Below are 14,469 nucleotides of genomic sequence, written 5' to 3'. Positions count from 1 at the left end.
TCAAGTCCCTGACCAAGGCCCTTCTCCACCGATTGCTCAGTTTGGCTGGGCGGCCAGCTCTAGGAAGAGTCTTGGTGGTTCCAAACTTCTTCCATTTAAGAATGATGGCCATTGTGTTCTTGGGGAACTTCAATGCTTCAGAAATTGTTTGGTACCCTTCCCCAGATCTGTGCCTCGACACAATCCACAGGTGGACTCCAATCAAGTTGTAGAAACATCTCAAGGATGTTCACATTTCCTTTGACCTCATGGCTTGGTTTTTGTTCTGACTTGCACTGTCAACTGTGGGACCTTTATATAGACAGGTGTGTGCCTTTCCAAATCTTGTCCAATCGATTGAATTTACCACAGGTGGACTCCAATCAAGTTGTAGAAACATCTCAAGGATGATCAATGGAAACAGGATGCACCTGAGCTCAATTCTGAGTCTCATAGCAAAGGGTCTGAATACTTATGTAAATAAGGTATTTCTGTTTTTTATTTATAATAAATTAGCAAAAATGTCTAGAAACCTGTTTTTGCTTTGTCATTATGGGGTATTGTGTGTAGATTGATGAGGGGAAAAATGTATTTAATAAATTTTTGAATAAGGCTGTAACGTAACAAAATGTGGAAAAGGGGAAGGGGTCTGAATACTTTCTAAATGCACTGTAGCTCAATTCTAGTGTATTTTATTTTATTCCTCTTGTTCCTATTTTATTTTTTAACTCTGCATTGTTGGGAAGGGCTCCTAAGCATGCATTTCACAGTAAAGTCTACAGCAGTTGTATTCTGTGTATGTGACAAATACATTTAGATTTGATTTGATTTCAATCCTGTGCCATTATTTTATATTATATGATTTTATAGTAAGAAGACTACGATTGAACAATTGAATAAAATAGAAAGTATATTTTTCCCCATTCCGGAGTGAGTGCGCATATGAAGTGGCTATGTTGAGCGTAAAAGTGATCATTTAAACAGGTCCTGTATGCTAGATTTTGAGTTATTTGGCAACTTTAGTTGTGAATGATACAAATCTTAGAATGTCTTAGAAATGAAAACATATTTATTTGTTTATATTTAACTAGGCAAGTCAGTTAAGAACAAATTCTTATTTACAATGACGGCCTACCCCGGCCAAACCCGGACGACGCTGGGCCAATTGCGCGCCGCCCTATCCCAATCACGGCCAGATTGTGATACAGCCTGGAATCAAACCAGGGTCTGTAGTGATGCCTCTAGCACTGAGATGCAGTGCCTTAGACTGCTGCGCCACTCAGGAGCCCATATTTGGGCTGCATGATGCAATTATAGGCTATTGATGATTTGAGAAAGCTTGCACATTGTTTCTTGCATCAGGTTGTACACCCTGTTCTCTCATCAAGTGATCATATTTTCACCCATCAGACTATTCTCAATTTAATCTTGTCTTCACTAATATGTAAAATTAGTTGTGATTTAGAATGGCCCAATATCAAATGGACAGGAACAGGGGCAGGGAAAAAAAGACATGTAATATGTATGCACTCGAATAACAAATGGAGGCTGCTTTCCGCTGGTTCATTTTTCTATCATGCCAGGAAGGCTACTCCGGTTATTTCGCTTAATGCATAAACCACAGTTTGAGGAGCATGCAGCCTCTTGCTGTGCGACAGGTGATATTCTGACCAAACTCTGTATGCCATGGGCTCTCCAACCCTGTTCCTGCAGCTATCCAGTGCTTAATTTGGGAAACCAAGTGAAATCTGTTCGGGAACATCGATAGTAACGTTTTCACAACTAAACATATTTCATTAAACTGCTGACAGCCTTCTCTGTGTGCTCGAGAAAGGAATGAAGGAGAGAGAGGAGCCGATGGAAACACACAGTGGTGAGATATTCTGTAGCTAAAAGTAATGTGTCAGCCTATTAATTATGAAAATATTCAAAATCAAATACAAATTCACTATAATTGTAGGCTAACTCGGTAAGCCACCCTGCACAATCAATGAACTAGCAGCATCGCTTAGGCCTATACATTCTCTCCCAGACTCATGGATAGAAAGTTTGGAGCGTAGCTTAAGGTAACCAGTCCATCCAGTATGCATTATAATACAGTCCACACTCAAAGGCGATTACTAGTGGTTTAATTATCGAGTATAAGCTAGACTAATTATGTACCAAAGACATCTTAAATCAGTTTTTTTTAAATGTTTTTCTGCTGTTCGTAATATGCAGTAGGCTATGTATCTTACAACGGCACAATCATTATTTAATTCAGGGGGGGGTTTCGGGCTTGGGCTCATATATAGACCTTTGTGTATGCATAAGCTCTAATATTCGTATGGGTGTTTTTGAATTAATCATCACCTTAGAAAGCACTGTCCATTTCGTTGTGTTAGGCTTTGAAACAACATCCATAACAAGCATGTTTTCCACTCAGTTTCAACCTGTTGTTGAACTTCTTTCTTCAAATTGATCAATCACAGTGAGGTGAGTTTTAAAAGCACGATACTGTTTTGATGATAAGTGTTTGATGTGATTTTCTAATGCATTTGCATTGATGTCAGAGTGGTTAGAGGGACAATAGATCCCTGAGTACCAAGCCATTAGCGACCTGATGGTTGTTAGTGACTTGGGTGCTACCAACACATGTCCAGAGTGCATAAGAGGAGATTACCGTGACTCAATGGTCACGTGTAATTTTACTGCGGTCATGACTCATGATTGCCGATGTGGCGGTAATAAGGTCACCACAACAGCCCTAGGGAAGGCCTTGTAGCCGTCCCGGAAGGGAGAGTAGCAACGATCAAGAGTTTGTGATGCACGTGTAGCACAGGAGATGTGTTGATAGAATGTCGGTATCGTTTTCCTCAGATTTCCTTTATTAAAGTCCCCAGCTACAATAAATGCGGCCGCAGGATATGTGGTTTCCAGTTTGCACATAGTCCAGTGTAGTTCCTTGAGAGCCGTTGCAGTGTCAGCTTGGGGGGGCAAATACACTTGGGGGGTAATGCAGTCGGCATTTGATGCTGAGGTATTCCAGATCGGGAGAACAAAAGGACCTGAGTTCATATACATTACCACAATCACACCATGAATTGTTAATCATGAAACAAACCCCTCCGCCTTTCTTTTTCCCTGAGAGTTCTTTCTTCCTGTCCGCGCGATGGACAGAGAACCCCACTGGCTGAATGGATGGGGACAATATATCCGGAGAGAGACATGATTCCGTAAAACAGAGTATGTTACAGTCCCTGATGTCTTTCTGGAAGGAAATCCTCACCCTGAGCTCGTCTACTTTATTGTCCAGGGACTGAACGTTAGAGCGAAAATATGCTCGGAAGCGGTGGATGGTATGCACGCCTGACTAGGGCCCCACTTCTTCTCCGGCGTTGGCGTTTTGGTGCAGCCCCTGGGATGAATAGCGCTGCCTCGGGAAGTTCAAACAAAGCTAGAATTTCTGGTGAGTGACCGCTAATCTAATGTCCAAAAGTTATTTTGGGCTGTAGGTAATAATACAAGAAACATTCTGAGCTAATCTAAGAAATAATCCCCCCAAAATTATAATACTGCAAAGTTGCCAGTATTTGTCATACTGTCATATTACTGCTTGGGCACTTTGCAGACTGTCAAATGGGGACTGGCACACCCTAAATGACATGATTTCTGAGGTAAGGATTCCCAATAACTGAATTGGAAAAAACATTTTTGTGTGTTTACAGTATATTGTATGACTTAGAAAAAAAGGTAATAAGCAATATAATACTTTTTTGCAAGATGTTACCAAGGGAAACAAGATGTGGTACTTGAGAAATGATTAGCTCCAGTAAATGTTACATTAAACCAGCATTCTCCTGAGGCGAGTTCTCTAACTGGAGAAAGTGATGAAAAAGTGGGAAAAAAGTTTCAGTAGCATCTGACTCAGCTGGAGACACAACGAAATGCAATGTTTGACTGCACATCCTCCCCACAGCTCAATAATTAGACCAATAGAGAGCAAAGTTCACCGGTGCTCCTTGACATCCCTGCGGTGAGATGGTATAATTGGCTAGTGAAACAGTGAGCTTGCCCAGGGTATGACATGTGTAAGACATGAGTGCGCACAATAGCAGTGGAGGAAGTAGCCAGCTAATTTGAACAACAAATGATGAGTCAAATTCTATACTGGAGCAATTAGTGAGAAGAATTTGAGGGGACTCGGAGCTGTTGGCCCTACGAAGGCGTAAAGCATCGCGCTGATGTGTCCACCCCTGACATTGAATGGATTGGTTCTGGTGGTGTGGGCAGATAGGAAGAAGGGAGGATAGAGGCCTTTTCTCAATTGGATTTGCTTACCTCCTGCGTCCTCACCTCTTGCGTCCATACCTCAGCGTCCTCACCTCCTGCGTCCTTTCTCGTCTCCTTTAAAAAAAGTTCAAAGGTAATCGAGGAGAGGGAACGTGGATGAAAATGCAGTTGTATGAAATGAAACTCTCCTTCTCCACTCGCGTGTCATCAGGGAAAGTATGTTTACAGGGGTGGATCCCAAAATAAATGTGTAAAGTGATAAAAACAAATGTAATTAGTTGTGCAAGACATTTTATAGATACAATTATAAGTAGCATATTGCTTTTAAACGTGTGCATGCTTTTTCCTCAGACAAAACAAAAGCTGATTCAAAGAGGGTGTGGCAGATTTCTAAACTCTTCCGCGAGGGACTCAGGTAGGATACGCATGACTATCCTCGATGAAAGGTGGCTATCGAGGAGGGGAGGACACCGTTCCCTTCGCCTACTAACAAACTGACATTTCCTCGACCACTCATCGGTTTCCGAGTAACAGAGAAGTGAAGACAGAGGAGAGAGATTGGAGGACGGACTTTTGCCCTAATGAGAAAAGGCCAGAGAGATGGGGGCGGAGGAGGAGAGAGTGGCCTACCTTGCAGACACAGGGCAGCTGGCAGGGTCCTTGTTTAGCCTTCCATCTAGACTGCAGTTACAGCGGACACAGTTGGGGTAGCCGCTGTAGCCAATGGCACACCTGTCACACTGCTGTCGCCTGTAACCCTGCGTACATTGGCAGGATCCAGCCGTGAGGACTGTGGGACGAGACAGGGGAGATACAGGCTTCAGCAGTAAACATATGGCAGCTAGATCAGCATAGAGAGGAGAACTGTGGTGGTTAAGTAGTACCATACCTCCTTCAGCCTGGGACTGGTCTGGGACACACGCTGGGGACAGAGAGCCTGGTGGGTCACAGGAGCAGGGCTGACACGGGTCTGAGTCCTCTGGACTCACCTGGAGGGAACAGGGGAGCAGGAGACTCAGGCCAGGAAAAACTCTTAACCCTAGTCACAATACAAAGCTATAGATACAAAGTGAGATTGCTATTGAGTATTCACTAATATGCGTCTCAGTCATTGCTTGGATCCTAGTCAACTGGGATCAACAGTACATACCCCAGTGGGTCTGTAGTAGCCGTCAGCACAGGTCTGGCAGTTGACCCCGGCTGTGTTCCTGGTGCACCCCACACACACCCCTCCCCCAACATACTCCCCATTGGAGTTCAGGCTCTGTTTGTTGTCTCCAACTGTCTAGTTGAAGTAACACTCCTCAGATTTCCCAAGACAGTTACACTCTGTAGACGGCATCAAATACAATCAAAGGAACGCTTCAGTAAACAAATTGAATTTTTACAGTACCTCACGGAAAATAACTGTATGAAAACATTGTTTAGCACTGTTTACCAGGTGTCTCTTGAGTTGAGTTTGATACATTTTATGAAAATAGAAAATCTATCTCACTGTATGATTACAATGTAGAGAAGTGGCCATAGAGAATGTAGGTTGACTGACATACCTTGGTCTGGTTGTTCACGGGACAGGCTTTAGCATGGCCATAGCAGATACACATCCCTCCAACTGAAATGTCTTTGATAGAGTAGTAATACTGGAAATACATATGAAAAAGAAACAAGTTGAGGAAAATGGAGATCACTGTCATTAATCTTTCTATCATACACTGGCTACTTCTACAAAGCTACAGCACAGTCTAGTTCATTCAAAGACTCATTGGTATTCAGTGTTTATTTCTGAAAGAGTGAGAGATAATTTCATCCACAATTTCATAATTGATGTCCATTTGGTATGACTAAATTGAACAGTATTTTGTAAATGAAAAATTCCTCGCTCAAAATAAGCCCTGCAATCTGTCCGGTAATTATGTGTCACACAGGAGCTCACTGGGTGACTGATTGTGTAGGCCAAAGTCAACACATGATGAGGTGGATGTTGCTCAGAAAGAAACAGATTTCTTAATTATAGACATTTTTAATTAAGACCCATCTGTCTGGTGAGCGCAATGTAATCAACATGCCACCGTGGCCATTTCACCGATGGTGGTGGGTAGAAAGAAATACAGTAGTGGCACACAGATGGAATACATAATGCTATATGAAAGTGATTGTGGTGCGTGGTCAACAGCACGTTCCTTCATTCTTACCCGCCTGGTCACGATTGGGTCGACATCGCGGGCGTCATTTAAGGCCAGGGTCATGAGGTCGGCGTTGAGGGTTCTGATTCGCTGGAACTGTCGGCGGATGTAGCATGCAGAGGTGAGTTCAGTAAGGTCGGGGAGGGGTCATCGGCACTCAGCCTTCCATTGATCAGAGAGGTGTGGATCTATGCCCCAGGTGCAAATTGAGAGAGACAAAGCACTGAATGGATTCTTAGTAAGTTATACAGGAAAAGGGAGATCTTTAGTGACCTCTATTCAAGCTTTTCCTACACATATTTAACAAAGACTGAATTCAATCTCTACTCAGCAAATCCATAAAACAGCCGCATAACAACATTCACAGCACTCCACTGCTGTGGTAAGAAGAAAATACATTATTAATGGACCTGGTAGGAAAAAACTTGCGTGTGTTAATGGGTGTGTGTATGTTTGTGTATTCTTATTTGTGTGAGGTAGGATTTCCTTCCCCAAATCCTCAATGAAAACAAATATGGAAAATGCTGGATATGAATGACGCAACAGAAAATAGAGAGCATATCTTGACTGAATTAGCACACCAGGAAATAAAATGTGCCAAGTCTGTATGCCTAACTTGTAAACAGGATGTCTAATGTTAAGGCAACTGTGTTGATCACAACTGAAATCAAGAAATGTCCATTTGATTATGAGAAGCTGGTGAGTGACTTCAAAGCTGACTGATGAAATTGAACTAAACCACCAGAGCATTTAAATACTAATGTAGCTGGCAATCAAATGTTAGCAGCAAATGGCTTCCATACATGTCCATTGAAGCAAGTGAATGAATGTGCTGGTGTTCTTATTTCATGTGGGCCATGGGTGAATCTAATATATTACAGTGAAATGGAATCCAAGTTTTTACGTTGTGCATTTGATTTGAAATTGGATTGCAATTTGAAGTGTTCAACAAACATAATCATAACTACTATAAAAATGAGTCCCTGTAGCTGTTACGCCACAGCTGACAACTATGACATTTCAGTGACACTATACACTGACCCCTGACCCCTCACCTCTCCATTCTCCAGGGGTTGGATTTTGGAGTAGAAAGACGTGCAGATGACCTCGTCGTAGCGGGTGTAAGATGGCAGTCCTGAGCGAGGCAGAATGTTGAAGCTGGTGAGGCATTCTGTGTCTGTGATGGCGTAGTACTGCCAGGGGGTAAAGATCACCCTGTCCAGAGAACGCTCCAGCGCCCAGTTACCTGGCCTGGGAGAGTTGGCAGCCTTCAGGATCATAGGCTATCTGGAACACCTGGGAGGGAAGTAGAATTCAGATATAACTCAGAAGCTTACATAACTTTTATTTTATTTGTTTATTTTATTTTTGTAAATATATATACAGTACCAGTCAAAAGTTTGGACATACCTACTCATTCAAGGGTTTTCTTTATTTTTACTATTTTCTACATTTTAGAATAATAGTGAAGACATCCAAACAATGAAATAACACATATGGAATCATCTAGTAACCAAAAAAGTGTTAAACAAATCAAAATATATTTTATATTTTAGAATCTTCGAAGTAGCCATCCCTTGCCTTGATGACAGCTTTGCACACTCTTGGCATTCTCTCAACCAGCTTCATGAGGTAATCACCTGGAATGCATTTCAATTAACAGGTGTGCCTTTTTAAAAGTTAATTTGTGGAATTTCTTTCCTTCTTAATGCATTTGAGCCAATCAGTTGTGTTGTGACAAGGTAGGGGTGGTATACAGAAGATAGCCCTATTTGGTAAAAGACCAAGTCCATATTATGACAAGAACAGCTCAAATAAGCAAAGAGAAACAACAGTCCATCATTACTTTAAGGCACGAAGGTCAGTCAATACGGAACATTTCAAGAACTTTGAAAGTTTCTTCAAGTGCAGTCGCAAAAACCATCAAGCGCTATGATGAAACTGGCTCTCATGAGGACCGCCACAGGAAAGGTGTCATCAAGGCAAAGGGTGGCTACTTTGAAGAATCTCAAATATAAAATATGTTTAGATTTGTTTAACACTTTTTTGGTTACAACATGATTCCATATGTGTTATTTCATAGTTTTGATGTCTTCACTATTATTTTACAATGTAGAAAATATTAAAAATAAAGAAAAGCTCTTGAATAAGTAGGTGTGTCCAAACCTTTGACAGGTACTGTATATATTATTTTAAATATATTTTTCTTCTTTATTATTTTCTTTTGAAAGTCCTTCCTTTGTGTCCTGTGAATTGATTGACCCTGAGATTCATATAAGAATATGTGTATGTGACCAATAAAATTTGATTTGATTTTAAGTTTCATATTCAGGTTAAGAAAACACATCTGCTTGTTCAATACGACACTTTAACACGTTCATAGACAAGTGTAAGTCAGCTCGGTGATGTTTGATAGGAAAACACGAGACACTAAAATAAAGAATCCTGTCAGGGAGCATGGTCAAGATTATCGTTATGAAGTCTCCACTCCTGTACAGGATTCTCTACAATATGGATTCCTTCTTTGAGGTTTCCAATGGAACAGCTTATGTAAATACTTTATCTCTGTCCTGGTACATACAGAGACAGCTAAAGCTGATCTGCCCTCAGGTACTCCACCACTGAATAGCTTAAAAGACTGGATCATGGGAATAAAAGACTGGATCATGGGAATACGTATTATTTCCATGATCCAGTCTTTTATTCCCATGATCCAGTCTTTTAAGCTATTCAGTGGTGGAGTACCTAAGGGCAGATCAGCTTTAGCTGTCTCTGTATGTACCAGGACAGAGATAAAGTTACCTTATCTACAGTACTATACCCTCGAAGGACTCGTGAATTTCATCAAGCAGTAAATGAAAGACGGGGAGCACAGGGGCAAGGCGACATTCCACCTTATTTGACAAAACACACAACTCTTTTGTCGCTGACTTCTTCAAGTTAATAATGGCTCCCATCCTGGGAGAACGACTCAGACGAATAAACGACCATGGCACAATCAACATAAAAAATGACTCACGGTTTGCCTCTCATCTACAGTAGATAACGGTGTAGCGTTTCGGTGTTTACAATAGAGAGAGCGCCACTCAACCCAGCACTCATCCCCTGCACTGAAACCCAATAGGATTCTGCCCAGGTAGCAGGGGAAATCTCACAAAGCCTCTTTCTTTCCTTGATTCAGATGAAGCAGGAAAGCAGGAAGGCTGGTTGATGGTGTCCTCACACAGCATAAGGGGTAGGTAGGGGGGATGTTTTCCTTAATGTGATGATTAAATTGGAGCAGTGGAGTATGGGGGTAAGGAGAAATGAAGGCAGAGCGTGACCTGGTAACCACGGTCAGAACACAAGTGTTGGAGTCGCGATCTGACCGTTTGGACTCCAGGCCAGGGCTAGTTTCGAGCTACCATTCCGGTGACATCAGTGACAATAGAGTCAACGCCTGCTTTGCTGTAATATTTTGCCCCTACTGGCTAAGACCTAAGCACTAGTCACATTGACAGCCTTTGAAATAGTTGTGGGTAATTTTAAACACTGCAACAACAAACAAAAATCGCCCGATTTGGGAGACATTTGTTTGTTTGCACATATTCTTTGTTTTGATCAAAAGTTAAGTCAGAGGAGGTTTGCTGTTCCTAAAAATCTGCAGTCGCTATAAGGAATCTGAATGTAGAGCATACAGTTGAAGTTGTAAGTTTACATACACCTTAGCCAAATACAATTCCTGACATTTAATCCTAGTAAATATTCCCTGTTTTAGGTCAGTTAGGATCACCACTTTATTTTAAGAATGTGAAATGTCAGAATAATAGTAGAGAGAATGATTTATTTAAGCTTTTATTACTTTCATCACATTCCCAGTGGGTCAGAAGTTTACACACACTCAATTAGTATTTGGTAGCATTGCCTTTAAATTGTTTAACTTGGGTCAAACGTTTCGTGTAGCCTTCCACAAGCTTCCCACTATAAATTGTGTGAATTTTGGCCCTTTCCTCCTGACAGAGCTGGTGTAACTGAGTCAGGTTTGTAGGCCTCCTTGCTCGAACACGCTTTTTCAGTTCTGCCCACAAATGTTCTATAGGATTGAGGTCAGGGCTTTGTGATGGCCACTCCAATACCTTGACTTTGTTGTCCTTAAGCCATTTTGCCACAACATTGGAAGTATGCTTGGGGTCATTGTCCATTTGGAAGACCCATTTGCGACCAAGCTTTAACTTCCTGACTGATGTCTTGAGATGTTGCTTCAATATATCCACACAATTTTCCTTCCTCATGATGCCATCTATTTGGTGAAGTGCACCAGTCCCTCCTGCAGCAAAGCACCCCACAGCATGATGCTGCCACCCCCGTGCTTCACGGTTGGGATGGTGTTCTTCGGCTTGCAAGACTCACCTTTTTCCTCCAAACATAATGATAGTCACTATGGCCAAACAGTTCTATTTTTGTTTAATCAGACCAGAGGACATTTCTCCAAAAAGTACGATCTTTGTCCCCATGTGCAGTTGCAAACCGTAGTCTGGCTTTTTTATGGCGGTTTTGGAGCAGTGGCTTCTTCCTTGCCGAGCGGCCTTTCAGGTTATGTCGATATAGGACTTGTTTTACTGTGGATATAGATACTTTTGTACCTGTTTCCTCCAGCATCTTCACAAGGTCCTTTGCTGTTGTTCTGGGATTGATTTGCACTTTTCGCACCAAAGTACGTTAATCTATAGGAGACAGAACGCATCTCCTTCCTGAGCGGTATGACGGCTGCGTGGTCCCATGGTGTTTATACTTCCGTACTATTATTTGTACAGATGAATGTGGTACCTTCAGGAATTTTGAAATTGCTCCCAAGGATGAACCAGACTTGTTGAGGTCTACAAATGTTTTTCTGAGGTCTTGGCTGATTTCTTTTGATTTCCCCATGATGTCAAGCAAAGAGGCACTGAGTTTGAAGGTAGGCCTTGAAATACATCCACAGGTAAACCTCCAATTGACTCAAATGATGTCAATTAGCCTATCAGAAGCTTCTAAAGCCATGACATCATTTTCTGGAATTTTCCAAGCTGTTTAAAGGCACAGTCAACTTAGTGTATGTAAACTTCTGACCCACTTGAATTGTGATACAGTGAATTATAAGTGAAATAATCTGTCTGTAAACAATTGTTGGAAAATGACTTGTGTCATGCACAAAGTATATGTCCTAACCGACTTGCCAAAACTATAGTTTGTTAACATGAAATTTGTGGAGTGGTTAAAAAACGAGTTTTAATGACTCCAACCTAAGTGTATGTAAACTTCCGACTTCAACTGTACATGACAAGGGAATACCAGTAGTGTGTAAAGTAAAGTTGAAGTAAAACAGCAAAATAGAAAGGTCAAGTCAGTGATATATAACCTGCAAACGTCAACCATTTAAATTGCTCTGCCGAGTTAAAGAATAGAACGATGTTAGCCTACCTACACTCAGTTATCTATTTTCCACGTATCACAGGAAGTAATAAAGAATGTCTGTCAAACCCTCTCTTTAATTACTTTGAAATAAGGCCTATGACGCCAGAGAATTCTTGAGGCAATATCTATAGGTCCATTGTTATTTAAATCCACAAAGACGTAGGCTAGCTCCAGCTATAGATAAAGCCAGGTCGCATCACTGGCGTTCTCAACTGGAGGCTGAGGTGCCAAAGTTCCATGGTGTGGGTTTGTTTTGTGTTCCCTTAGGTGCTGAGAATAATCAAACTAAGTCCAGCGCCACTCACTGACAAAACACCTCCGTGTCTACGAATAGCATACCAAGCTTAAGTATCTGTCATGTACAGTATGTGATTAGTCATTAGCTGTCTTATATAATATAATTCAAACATGATCTCTGTGCTAACGTCCTGTATATGAATAACAAGTTTTTTCTCTGACTTAGACATGTAGCATGATCAAAGGCTGTCTATGTGGATTTGTATTTTTTATTTGTATTTTTTTCATATTATCAGACACAAAAACATACCAAAATGCCTACATTTTCCATAGTATTTATGCTCCTGATCAGATCTCCACCGGAGTGTCTGCGCTAAAGCCTTTGGAACATGAACTAATAACTGATTGGACAACGTCAGTCAAACTGGGCAAAAATATAGGGCATAATGACTACAATTCCCAGTCTCGTCGAAAAGTGGCCCAGACGCCAAGACACACACACACTACACACTACACACACTCACAGCCCCCCTCCAACAGTGTCAGTCATTATTCAGATTTCCACTCCAGCAGGGGCTCCTTGATAACGAGGGGGAAATGAAAGCGCTGATGTCACAGGCGATAACGATACGTTAACACACATCACCGACAGCGCCAACAGCACAGGCTCATTTACTGCAGGAGATGACAGCAAGCACAGTGACTGGCCGCCGGGGAAATGTGCCTGAATGGAGCACAAATAGGATTCCATTTTACAGGACACTGATGGCGAAAACACTTTGCATACAGGGCCATGTACAAAGCTAGCCCAACCATAAGGGAGGGAGTGACAGAACTTAATAGGGAGTTGTTCCTTGCCACTGTGCTTCTGCTTGCTTGGCCTTTTGGGATCTAGGCCAGGTTACTGTAAAGCACTGTGACAAATGTTGTTGTAAAAAGGACCATAAAGGCTAAAGACAAATTGGATGTTGGGTGTTTACTGTTGGCATCAGTGGATATCAATTAAATTATCCTCATTCAATTTATACTGCATGCAACTACTGATCAATACGTATTCATGGTGAAATAGCAATAGTCGAACCTCATTATAAACTGGGTGGTTCGAGCCCTGAATGCTGATTGGCTAAAAGCCGTGGTATATCAGACAGTATACCATGGGTATAACAAATAAAATACTATTTACTGGTCTAATTATGTTGGTAACCAGTTTATAATAGCAATAAGGCGCGTCAAGAGTTTGTGATAAAGTATATGGTCAATATACCATGGCTAAGGGCTGTCTCCAGGTACTCCGTGTTGCATTGTGCATAAGAACAGCTCTTAGCCGTGGTATATTGGCCATATACCACATCTTCTCGGGCCTTATTGCTTAAATATGCCATTGTATAAAACATTGTTTAACAGGTGGTTTTGCTGAGGGGGAAAAAGCTATTTCCAAGAAGTAGGCCTATTATCTCTGCAATTGTTTACTCTTCATGTCATATGGGACATTACAATAATTATTTTTGGTAATTTTTTTGGTAGTTTAACCAGGGACAATGGGTATAGTTAAAGTGATTCCATCACCACGGTGACAGGCCGGACAGATATGAGCATGGCAAAATTAGCATGGCAAAATGGCTACTTCGGCTCTTCTTGTGTCAGATTTCAATCGCTAATTAAACATAGGCAGGTATGATTTATGGATGCTTGATGCCCTCAGTGAGACTCTCTCGGTCTGCATACTTACCACTCAAATACAGTATTTGGGTCACTTACACATGTTTATTATGTGCATTAAATAAATTACTACTCTCTTTTCTCTACTGTTCATATTCTAGTTACTATGTAACGCATTCAGTCTTTGGTTGCTTGCTTACTCCTGGTTGAATATCCAATGATAGGCTCACTGGGCTGTGCTAGAGTCAGTGAGGAGATTTTCCAACATAATTTGATTCCCTTCATCCATCTCTGTTTTTTTTTTTATTCCAGGGTCCCAACTTTGTTTCATTGTATATTTAATTCAACAGTGTAAGTGACATGGTCATTAATTCCAGAGTGACCCTGCTCTGGTCTCCTGTGTAATATGACAGGCTGATATTAATGAAGGAGACATGCTTGCATCTCTATTTCCTGGAAGGGAAAGAGACACAGACAGGGACCCTTCGCCTGGGTCTGCTGAGAGCCACACTCTGACCCTAAGCATAATAACTCAGCCAAGGACAAACTCCCATGAATCACCAGCCGTGGAGACGCTGGGAGCGGGGACACGTCTTCACACTCACCCCTGATCATATCAGAGGCCTTGGGAGGAAGTATGAGTAACTGTACCCCTTACCAAACTAGTTTTGAATAATTTCCTGTTGATGGTGAATAGTATGGTAGT

The 14,469-nt window shown here is 41.6% G+C and overlaps 1 protein-coding gene across 1 annotated transcript in view; it reads right to left on the bottom strand.

The window, feature by feature from the left end:
• The window catches only part of LOC311108147 (laminin subunit alpha-2-like), a gene marked incomplete at both ends in the record, with an annotated part of 179,802 nt that overhangs the window by 124,829 nt on the left and 40,504 nt on the right, over window positions 1-14,469 (bottom strand). Inside the window, 11 exon segments of the mRNA XM_084150775.1 lie at window positions 4,882-4,910; window positions 4,913-5,041; window positions 5,141-5,240; window positions 5,402-5,536; window positions 5,540-5,602; window positions 5,605-5,658; window positions 5,802-5,891; window positions 6,444-6,559; window positions 6,562-6,622; window positions 7,490-7,711; window positions 7,716-7,730. Coding sequence (XP_084006901.1) covers window positions 4,882-4,910; window positions 4,913-5,041; window positions 5,141-5,240; window positions 5,402-5,536; window positions 5,540-5,602; window positions 5,605-5,658; window positions 5,802-5,891; window positions 6,444-6,559; window positions 6,562-6,622; window positions 7,490-7,711; window positions 7,716-7,730 — 1,014 coding nt within the window.

The sequence above is a fragment of the Coregonus lavaretus genome (genome assembly GCF_964263955.1).
Source record: "Coregonus lavaretus genome assembly, chromosome: 33".
Classification (NCBI taxonomy): Eukaryota; Metazoa; Chordata; class Actinopteri; order Salmoniformes; family Salmonidae; genus Coregonus; species Coregonus lavaretus.
The sequence above is the reverse complement of the archived record's forward strand: the minus strand, read 5'-3'. Positions and strand labels throughout refer to the sequence as shown.